This window comes from Notolepis coatsorum, assembly GCF_963971535.1.
Source record: "Notolepis coatsorum genome assembly, chromosome: 1".
Taxonomy (NCBI): Eukaryota; Metazoa; Chordata; class Actinopteri; order Aulopiformes; family Paralepididae; genus Notolepis; species Notolepis coatsorum.
This window is the reverse complement of record NC_140165.1, coordinates 260,031,084-260,042,793: the sequence shown is the minus strand read 5'-3', so window position 1 is coordinate 260,042,793 and position 11,710 is coordinate 260,031,084. Positions and strand designations below refer to the sequence as shown.

The window sequence follows — 11,710 nt, the reverse complement described above, 5'->3', positions numbered from 1 at the left end:
TAAGAGTTATTTCGTGCTTAGACATTATGTTTGAAAGGAAGTCAGAACATTCGGGCATAAAGTTTTTGCTACTGGGAGGGCGGTAGACAAGAGCAATCAAGAGAGGAGAATCCAGTAACATCAACTGTACCTCGAAGCTGGAGAATTGGTCACAGTTGATAATGCGGCAGTTGAAGGTGGTCTTAAACAGCACGGCTAGACCCCCCCACGACACTCAACTAACCGCCTCGGCCAGTCGTTCATACCAGCGGCCATCAGGCTCCACAACAGTGGGCAGGGACTGCTGCCAGACATCCAACTACAACTACTAAGAACCTAAAAGGACAATAACACTACCTCATGCATACTGCACCTTATGTGAATACTGTATATTTCAGTTAGTTAGTTAGTTAATTATATTGATTTGTAATATTGTCTACAAGGCTTGTTTTTACTATACCTGTACCTCCCCTCCCCCTTCCCCATGCTGCTATGATGCATGAATTTCCCCAGGGGGATCAATAAAGGAATATCTTATCTTATCTTATCTTATCTCCACCCTCTAGGTGTGCTAAGAAAGTCATAGCCACTGGGACACATTTCAATAAGAGGCACACATTCACCGGGAGGGAGCCAAGCCTCCGTGATCAATAAGAAATATTTTTGTCGTAAACTCCTTCAGGATAAAAGTCTTGTTGGATATATGATTGGCGTTGATCAAAGCCATTTTCACCTCGACAAAGACTGGGGAAACACCAGGCGGCGAAGGTTGTGGAGGGAGATTGGCCCCGCCGCGCTTCACGCATAGCTTGGGGCGCGCAGGCAGCAGCACCGCACCCAGGTCTGTGTCCGGCGTGAGTTGGAGAAGTGAAGCATATAGCTGGGCTCCAGGGAACGCCATGGATATAACAGGAGCGGCGATCGGATCCATCGTCAATGAGCTGGAGTGGATGGTACAATGGGGAAGAAGAAGAGAAGTAGTTGCCTTTGAGAACCAATGGTTCTGGAGCCGTAACGGCACGTGGGGCAGGAGCCTATCTCCTGTTTCCGTAGCGTGAGGCAGCTTGATGTACAAGTACACCGCTTGGACATGACGCTAGTATGTCTCAAGGACTTCCCCCCAAACCAACCCTTGATGCTGAGTGTCAAGCAGGGAGGCTATGGGTACCATTTTTAAATAGTCTTTGGTATGACTCGGCCGGGGCTTGAACTCCCAGCCTCCCGAACTCAGGGCGGACACTCTACCCACGAGGCCACTGAGCCGGTACAATGGGGAAACAGAGTTTAAACGAGCTATGCTTCTCAGCTTAACCAAGGCACCTGCACGTTTACTCCATCTCTTGGATCTTCACTTCACACAGGCCATCCACCAGGTCGACGAGGAAACGGACAGCGGTAGGCATCCCCGTCTTCAGCGTTCAAGGGAGGAAGATCCACAATCGAGGCTCGAATGTCCAAAAGTATTTGGCGATCATTGACCGAGACACCTTGCACAGCGCGTACATATGATGATACAAACAGCCAAAACAAACAAAACGAGCAACAAGTGATGACTAACAGCCACAGACAACGGCTGTGCATCTAGGCTAGGCATCTTACTCTAATGACATCATTGGTGGCCATATTCAAACACATTTACTGTCAATAACTGTCAAACTATATGAATGTGTGCAAAACTGTTTAGTGTTTGTGGGTGTGTTTGAGATTATGTGGAAAATAAATCGGCATAACTCCTATATTTTGTATGAAAGATTGGTTTGAGTGAATGTGTAGGTGTATCAAATGTTTAACGCGCTAATGACGCGTTAACTTTGACAGCCTTAGTTGTGGACAGTCACATGATGTTTTTGTTTGCTTTGGCGACACCTATTGGTGATAAGAGATCATTGCTGTTGTGTTTTTGCACTGTATTGACTTGCTTTTCATCTTGAAAACTCATGCTAACTACTGAGCAGTGTTAATTTTGGCAGCTATTTTCATTTTAGTTTTAGTCTTAGTCATGTGTCAAGTGCTCCTTTTTCGTTTTCATCATATTTAGTCATCTTCATTTCTTTTTCGTTTAGTCAGTTTTAGTCAACTAAATGTCTGAGCATTTTAGTCTTAGTCAGTTTTTGACAAAATTTTGTCTTTTTTGTTTTAGTCTAGATTTTGTCGACGAAAACGGATGAATTTTTTGTCTATTTTTAGTTAATGTAGAAAAATTATATAAATTATAAAACTTTTTTTTTCCTTTATTTTTTACAGCTACTGTTTTATATATACAGTTTTTTAGTAATAACTAGAAAGTAATGGTATTTATTCAACAACAGGTGATTGTATAGATTAGTTTTCAAGTTTTCAAGTTTCAAGTTTCTTTAATAGTTGTCATACAGAAGTACAGAATACTTTCATACAAAATGCTTCTTACTGTTACGCTCCAGAGACTGTGCTAGACAAGATAGTATCAAATAACATAGTATAGCATGTAATTTAGAAGAAGAAAATGAGGTCACAGTGTTCGGTATAGACATATGTACAATGTTCTGAGTTACCATATAATATACAATACTATGCAGTGTACTAATGTACAGTACTATATAGTGCAAAGCAGAAATGGGATGAGGTACAATTTAGGTACAATTTACAGTAAGGTGTACGAGTTGTAGTGCAATCCTTCATCAATAAATATAAAGTGTGGGGAGTGGGTGCTACAGTGTGTTTGTTTAAAGTGGGTGTGTGCTATAAAGTGTGTGGAGTGGGTGCTACAGTGTGTTTGTTTAAAGTGAGTGTGTGCGTGTGGATGTGTGTGCTATGTGCGTTTGGTGGTTGTTGTTGTGTAGTGTTCATTGTTCGTTTAGCAGCCTGATGGCCTGGGGATAGAAGCTTCTTCTGAGTCTTTCTGTGCTCGCCTTGAGACTCCGGTATCGCTTGCCTGACCGCAGCAGTTCAAAGAGGCAGTTGTTCGGGTGACTGGAGTCTTTAATGATTCTCTTAGCCTTGCCCTTGCAACGCTTGTTGTAAATGTTCTGGAGGGTGGGGAGCCCCCCTCCAATTGTGCGTTCGGCTGAACGTGTCACTCTTTGTAGTCTGCTTCGGTCTTGTGCAGTGCTATTCCCAAACCAGGAGGTGATGTTGCCGGTCAAGATGCTCTCTATTGTACATGAGTAGAAGTTCTTAAGGATCTTCTGACTGACTTGGAACTTCCTTAGGCGCCTGAGGAAGTAGAGGCGTTGTCGTGCCTTCTTCACAACACTGTCAATGTGTGTGGTCCATGTCAAGTCCTCGGATATGTAGGCTCCGAGGTACTTAAAGCTGTTGACTCTCTCAACCGGTGCCCCGTCGATGCTGAGGGGGCTGTAGTCCTTGACCCCCGACCTCCTGAAGTCCACAATCATCTCCTTTGTTTTGCTGACGTTCAGGGAGAGGCTGTTTTCCTGGCACCATCCCGCCAGGACCTTGACCTCTTCCAGGTAGGCCCTCTCGTCGTTGGCAGAGATCAGGCCCACCACCACTGTGTCGTCAGCAAATTTGATGATTGTATTGCTACTCCGCTGAGCCACACAGTCGTGTGTGTACAGGGAGTAGAGGAGGGGACTCAGAACACAGCCCTGGGGGGCCCCTATGTTGAGGGTGATGGATGAGGAGGTGCAGTTGCCTGCTCTCACCACCTGGGGTCTGCCAGTCAGGAAGTCCAAGACCCACTGGCAGAGGTCATAGTTCAAGCCCAGGTCCCTGAGCTTGGCTATGAGTATGGAGGGGACTATGGTATTGAATGCCGAGCTGTAGTCGATGAATAGCATTCTCACATAGTTCCCCTGCCTCTTGTCCAGGTGTGATGCTGCTGTGTGCAGCACATGGGCTATGGCGTCCTCCGTGGACCTGTTGGGGCGGTATGCAAATTGCAGGGGGTCCATGTTGATGGGGAGGGAGGAGCAGATGTAGCCCTTTACTAGCTTCTCAAAGCACTTCATGGCTATGGAGGTGAGAGCTACAGGGCGGTAGTCGTTGAGGCAAGCAGGCTTGGATTTTTTGGGTACAGGGATAATAGTGGACTTCTTCAGGCAGGTGGGGATGACAGCCTGTTCTAAGGACAGGTTAAATATGTCAGTGAATACTGGGGCCAGTTGGTCGGCACAGACTTTTAGGACGCGGCCGGGGATGCCGTCCGGACCTGCTGCCTTCCTGATATTCACTTTTTTAAAGGTCCGCCTCACCTCATGCTCTGTTACCCTGAACACTGCGCCTCCATCAGCAGCCGACCCCCCCCCCCATTGCCGTGGCTTGTGAGCTGGTGTTGTTATTACCAGCATCAAACCTCGCATAGAAGGTATTGAGGTCATTTGCTAAGGAGATGTCACTGTTCAGTTTGAGGGAGGCGCCTTTGTAGTCTGTCATCGTTTTGAGCCCCTGCCACATAGCTCTAGAGTCAGCTTGTTCAAACTGGAGTTCAATTTTATCCCTGTAGCGCCGTTTGGCCTCTGACACTGTCCTCCTTACGTTGTATCGCGCCACCTTGTGGTCATTCATGTTGCCTGCCACTAGGCCGTCGTTGTATGCTTTGGTGCGCTCTCTCAGAGCTTCACGGACGGATTTGTCTACCCAGGGTTTTTGATTTGGGTAAACTCTCATTTTGGTAGTGGGGATTGTTTCTTCCACCAAAGTACAAACATAGTCCAGCACTGTCTCCGTGTAGACATTAATGTTATCTGTGTCGCGGAACACATTCCAGTCTGTGCAGTCAAACGCAGACTGGAGCGTCTCCTCTGACGTCAAATCCCATTTCTGCACCTCTCGCGAGACTACAGGAGTACTTTTGATTAGTACTTTAGTATTAGTATCATTAAAAGTTCTATGCTCAACTATGCTTCACCCACGGAAAGGTTGTTGGCACATTGGTTCCACACGGACATTATACATTGTTGCGCACTTCCTCCTATCCAGAAGGCTCTGTTTAGGTTAGCTACTGTAGTAGCAGACGCTCTGTTGTGATTTTAAATGCACAATAAATATTCAACATTCTCTTTTGAGACTCCGCCTCAGACTCTTATCATTTGGCACTAAAAGCTAAACATTGTCACCGGTATGGCTGTCCACAACATGTCATTAATTGTGTGCGAGAGGTCGATCAGTTAGCCACATTAACGTGAGCTAGGTTAGCCACTAGATGGAAATACAAACAATGTAACGTTACTGGTGAAAAAGTGATTTACCTTGGAATACTCCTTTGCCAACTTGCTGTACTTTGCTTGCAGGTCTGCAGCTGGATTATGAATAGTCCCAACCTTAGCCAAGGTAACGTTAAGCTAAAACTAGCTTTTCAAATAGCTCTTCAGCTAATGCTAATAAAACAGAGCTCCCGTCAGCCGTCACACTGTTCTGTCGGGACGATGGCATTAAGAAACGTTATAATTATTTTGTCTCGTCTTGTTTTAGTCAACAATATCAACATACATGGAGAGAAATTTCGTCCTGGTTTTTGTAAATTACATTTTTGTGTCCTCAGTTGTCGTCAACGATATTTAATAAACTATTTAGTCTCGTTAGCATCACATGGTATTCAATAACATGACGTCACGTCTCGTTGTCGTCATAAAAAAAAGATCTTTCGTCACCATTTTAGTTGACAAAATTAACACTGCTACTGAGTCAGTCTTCTATCAGAGCTCCGGCAGTTAAAATCACACAGTCCTGGTATTCAATAGTCAAAATCAAAACACAGACAATTTTGGCGGGAAAGTGGGAGCAGCTGGTCTCTTCGCCTGCTGTAGTAATACAGAGGGAACACAGTGGATAGCTGTCGTGCGCCAGGACGCGTAAAAGAGAGCACATTTTATCCGAATCCTAAAGAATTTCTACCGTAAACGAGCTGTAAGCGGGCAAAAGAAAACTGGGACCACAAGCAATGGATTTCACTTGGAGTAGCGATGACCTCATACCAGGTACAGAGGCTTTCATTACGCTTTCTGACCATTTTATTGAACAAAAAGGCAAGTTCCACCTAGGCTTTATGTGGGATGGATTTTGCGGGGCTAACAAAGGCTAAGCTAAAAGAAGCCTGATGCTCACTAAAGGTTATAGGACACTTTAAACTGTGGTATCAATGCTGAGTATTAGCAATGCTGTGGTATCAATGATGTGGTATCAATTCTGTGGTATCAATTCTGTGGTATCAAAGCTGTGGTATCAATGCTGTGGTATCAATGCTGTGGTATCAATGCTGTGGTATCAAAGCTGTGGTATCAATGATGTGGTATCAATGCTGTGGTATCAATGCTGTGGTATCAATTCTGTGGTATCAAAGCTGTGGTATCAATGCTGTGGTATCAATGCTGTGGTATCAAAGCTGTGGTATCAATGATGTGGTATCAATTCTGTGGTATCAATGATGTGGTATCAATTCTGTGGTATCAATGCTGTGGTATCAATGCTGTGGTATCAAAGCTGAGTATTATCAATGCTGTGGTATCAATGATGTGGTATCAACACTGTGGTATCAATGATGTGGTATCAACACTGTGGTATCAATGATGTGGTATCAATGATGTGGTATCATTGCTGTGGTATCAAAGCTGTGGTATCAATGCTGTGGTATCAATGCTGTGGTATCAATGCTATTGATACAAATGAATGGAAGCAGATACAGTGCTTTGTGAGCTTTCTATTGAACGCACAGAGAGGAAATTGGTATCTATCTTCTTGTCGGACTCTGGAGACAAGGCACATTTCACATAATGTTGGCCTTTAAACTAAGATAAAGTGACACTTACCCACGCAGTGACAACAAAGCAATATTTTAGCCGGTAGACTCCAAAGCTGAATATTCATCACAAATCCCGATTTCATCCATTTGTACCCCTCTAGGCTTTTGTAAATCAAATCAAATCAAATCAAATTTATTTGTAAGGCCCGACAACACACGTTAATGTCCCCATGGGCCGGACACGTCTTCTTCAACACATTCGGGACGGGCCACGGAGATCTCCGTGTTTCAATTCCACCGGTTGTGGACAGAGGCACGGATATATCCGTGGGAAGTTGTTATTGCTTTTATTCCATTTTAATAACCTATTCAAGGTCGCAGAGCGGCACTGCAGATTTACCCTACTCTATGAATTCGATAAGGTGCAATACCAGCCAGATCCTCTTAGGGGCGCTAATGCAGTGTGCCCTGTGGCTGAACGGATCAGTCTTTTTTTTTTTTACTTTCAATGGAGATTTCAGTAGCAGGATTCTGGATGTGCAGCATGTAGCTTGGATTACGTTTCGGATCGCAGATTTCACCATGCAATAAGGGGATTTATCATCAGCCAATCAAGTTTCAAGTTTCTTTAATAGTTGTCATACAGAAGTACAGAATACTTTTATACAAAATGCTTCTTTCTGTTACGCTCCAGAGACTGTGCTAGACAAAAGATAAGTATAAAATAAAATAAAATAGTATAGCATGTAAAAATAGAAGTAAAAATAGAAGTCACGTACGTAGACACAGTGTTCAGTATATACATATGTACAATGTTCGATGCAGAATAGAGTAACTGAGTTACCGTACAATATACAATATACTATGCAATATACTAATATTTCATTTCAACCTTTATTTAAAATCGTAAGCATCTGAGGTTTCCCTCATTTACAGAAACGACGATTGTACAGTACATAATAAAAACAATATTCACAGAAATTTAAACACCAGAGTAAAACAAATTAAAAACGTTTAAAAATAATTTTAAAATATCAACTAAAACAGTTACAGGTAGTCACACAATGGTCTGAAATCATACATTTAAACATTCCAAGGGAAGGGAGAACCTCCAATTTTAGCGTGAGTTGAAGGACATTCCATGAGTTAGAGGCATCAAAGGAAAAGGCTGACTTCCCTAGCTCAGAACAAATCTGAGGAACCCTAAGAACCATCCAGTCATTCGATCGAGTTGAATAGGTTCCAATATTCCAATTTAACAGTGAGGAGATATAAACAGGTTGTTTACCAATAAGGGCTTTAAAAATAAATAAATACCAGTGTTTGTTGCGCCTTTCTGCAAGAGAAGGCCAACCCACCCTATCATACAGGACACAATGCAATACAATACTATATAGTGCAAAGCAGAAATGGGATGAGGTACAATTTACAGTAAGGTGTACTGAGGTATGGGTTGTAGTGCAAATCCTTTACCAATAAATATAAAGTGTGTCTAGGTGTTCTAAAGTGTGGAGAGTGGGTGCTGCAGTTTGTTGTTTGTTTAAAGTGAGTGTGTGCGTATGGATGTGTGTGTTGTGTGTGTTGTGTTGTGAGTGCATTTGATGGTTGTTGCATAGTGTTATTGTTCGTTGAGCAACCTGATGGCCTGGGGATAGAAGCTTCTTCTGAGTCTTTCTGTGCTTGCCATGAGACTCCGGTATCGCTTGCCTGACCGCAGCAGTTCAAAGAGGCAGTTGTTTGGGTGGCTGGAGTCCTTAATAATTATCTTAGCCTTACCCCTGCACCGCTTGTTGTAAATGTCTTGGAGAGTGGGAAGCCCCCCTCCAATTGTGCGTTCAGCTGAACGTGCCACTCTCTGTAGTCTGCTTCGGTCTTGTGCGGTGCTATTCCCAAACCAGGAGGTGATATTGCCAGTCAGGATGCTCTCTATTGTACATGAGTAGAAGTTCTTAAGGATCTTCTGACTGACTTGGAACTTCCTTAGGCGCCTGAGGAAGTAGAGGCGTTGTCGTGCCTTCTTCACAACACTGTCAATGTGTGTGGTCCATGTCAAGTCCTCGGATATGTGGGCTCCAAGGTGTTTAAAACTGTTCACTCTCTCAACCGGTGCCCCGTCGATGCTGAGGGGGCTGTAGTCCCTGACCCCCGATCTCCTGAAGTCCACAATCATCTCTTTTGTTTTGCTGACGTTCAGGGAGAGGCAGTTCTCCTGACACCACTGTGACAGATTCTCTACCTCTTCCAGGTAGGCCCTCTCGTCGTTGGCAGAGATCAGGCCCACCACTACTGTGTCATCAGCAAATTTGATGATTGTGTTGTGGACATATCGATCTACCAGATGGCGATCGATAACGGGGAAATGCTCGGGGGGATCAGCCCGGACCACGGTAAGATCTTTTTCACGTAAATTACAGCCCGATCGGGCATTGTTTTGATAGCCATCCAGGCGATCGGCCTATGTGGCTAGTTAGACGAACACGGTTATTGGTAATCAATAATAATAAATGACGTCCCCCGCCCGCCCCCCCCTTTCATGCATACATGCTTTGGGATGGTCCCGATCATATGCAGTTTGAGTTATTTCTGTAGCATCTGTAAAACGGAAATGCCATTGGATATAACGTTAGCAGCTATTAGCCCTATATCTAGCCTTCCAGAAAATATACTAGACCAAATCCCGTATAACGCTTATATTCACGGCGCTATAAAATGAGAACCTATTGATGAATTATTTTTTTCTTTAAGCCATTTTGAAGGGACGGTTTATGGACTCAATTGACAATGAGAATGGACAGATAGCAATACTATAAACTATAGATTTAGCTGTACAAACAGCCCCACGTTTGTTTACATTCCCCGGTCCTCTTGACACTAATTAGACTCAGGCCAATGGTCCTGAATGTGTTAAACAAGTCAAGAAGAAACATAACAATAAATCAAGAACAAAACAAGAACACCATAAGGTCCAACAAATTTTAAATAAATGCAAAATAAATGAATGAATGCAAACACTCGCAGAGATACCCCATGAGAGATGTCTGGATACTGCAGGTCTGGAACATCGTCAGTTCCAGCTGTTCCAATACTTGCAAAAAGTACCCCAGGGACAATTATAGGAGTCAGTAATGTTTAATCTATCAGGTTTTGCAATATGATGTTCAATGTCCTTGGTGTTAAAAGTGTGCAGTGAATTCTAACGGCTTGAAATAATTTTGCTAATGCTATTCCTGCCAACATGGTGGTGTAAACAAAGAGAATCATGCGATGATGTGACACATGGAGCTCTATTCATTCCAAACAAACCGACCGTTGCCGCGGGTGACGTAAAACACACCACTTCCTGTGTGCCGGATGATTTCCCCAGGAATCCTACCAGACACCAGTGTTTAGAACAGCCAAGAACAGCAAATGTAAAAACATAACACTCATAATTACATACATAATCTGTCGATATCTCTTTTCACCTGCAGATATGTCAGCATGTGAATGCTGTTTGGTGTTGAATGCATGAATACACACACATACGCACGCACGCACGCACGCACGCACGCACGCACACACACACATACACACACACACACACACACACACATACACACACACACACACAACCAGATATATATAACTAGATGGTGCAAGGCGCAGTCTCCAGCGTAGTTCACCGGCGGCCATCTTGTCACAGGCAGCACGCCCACTCATAACATGAATGTCTATGGTGCAACATGTACTATTGAAATAACCATAGCTTGCTACATTTTCAACCAATTTACAAACGGTTTGGTTTATTACAAACGTTAATAACGTGCCTATGATTCAGGATGCTTGGACATGTTGAAATCATTTTCATATGAAAGTCCAGTATAAGTATGCAGTATGGTAACTACATCTCTGACGTTTATAACAAACCAAACCGGTTACATGCACTACATCAATAGTACATGCACCATAGACATTCATGTTATGAGTGGGCAGCACGCTGCCTGTGGCAAGATGGCCGCCATGTGGCAACGTCGGTCTCCATTGGCCAGCAGCGAGGGGTATCTAGCCTTTATATATATGTCTATGGTGTATCTTACCTGACAGAGGATGCTACGGATGTACTTCCCGCAGGCGGTGAAGCCGGAGTAGTCGAAATGATCCATGATGGTGTAGAACTTGTCGGAGATCTTGGCGTCCTTCTCGTGGTCACAGCAGCCGAACTTGGTGTACTCCTTACAGAACACCAGAGGCTGGCGAGGCTCGAACGGAGGCTTGTAGTCCAGACACTGAGGGTGACCGCTGCCCCTGTAGGCCTGGAGGAGCAGTAGCGGGAGCAGATGCAGGAGGAGCAGAGAGAGAGAGGAGGAGGGGGGGGTCTCCGGGACGGCGGCGCTGCTCCTTACCGTCATGGTGCGGGCCGTGGTCAGGGAGTCACGTTGGGTCAGGGCGGGCTGCAGCGGAGGTCTTCTGAGACCCGTGTGTTTTCTGTACTCTGTCGTCGCCCGAGTGGGGGCGGGTAAACGCAGGTCCCGGTGTCTGATCGGATGTTATTGATCCAAAGGGTTCCAGAGCCCTTGCATTGGATTCGTAAACTAAACTTTACTAAATGATGCTAATGTGATCGTCCAGCATAGACCTGCTATACAATAAACTCAGCAGATTATGTGAGCAGTGAACAAAGTGCACCTGAACGACAGCTTCAGGGAGAACAGGGATGGTGTGTTAAATGTAGCCGTCTGCATGTGCAATGCAAGGTACTGTATATCCAGGGTATCCCAGTAGCCCACACTGTGCCAACCATAGAGACACTGCCCTTTGTTCTTACTGTGGCTTTGCAATAATTATACAGCAATGGTTGTGGTTGGTATACAATGAGTTTAATGGCAGAAATACCACAATAGACTCTCCGTCACAAAGACACAGCATCGTCAACATGCCGGGTGAGGTTTGGGTCTATTTTCCTAAGTGCCTCCCAAACCCTGAAATGTATTTCACAATAGATCCAGTCAGCACAGGAGACACTGTAGCGGCGCTGCTGCAGACATGTCAGTGGTGTGTGTGTGTGTGTGTGTG

General features: G+C 44.4%; 1 protein-coding gene across 1 annotated transcript in view; it reads right to left on the bottom strand.

Annotated features, from left to right (window-relative positions):
- LOC311224787 (HHIP-like protein 1) overlaps window positions 1-11,710 on the bottom strand; it is a gene marked incomplete at its 3' end in the record, with an annotated part of 110,239 nt that overhangs the window by 98,190 nt on the left and 339 nt on the right. Inside the window, 1 exon segment of the mRNA XM_084309908.1 lies at window positions 10,735-11,710. This exon segment is cut by the window's right edge and continues 339 nt beyond it. Coding sequence (XP_084166034.1) covers window positions 10,735-11,046 — 312 coding nt within the window. The 5' untranslated portion in view covers window positions 11,047-11,710.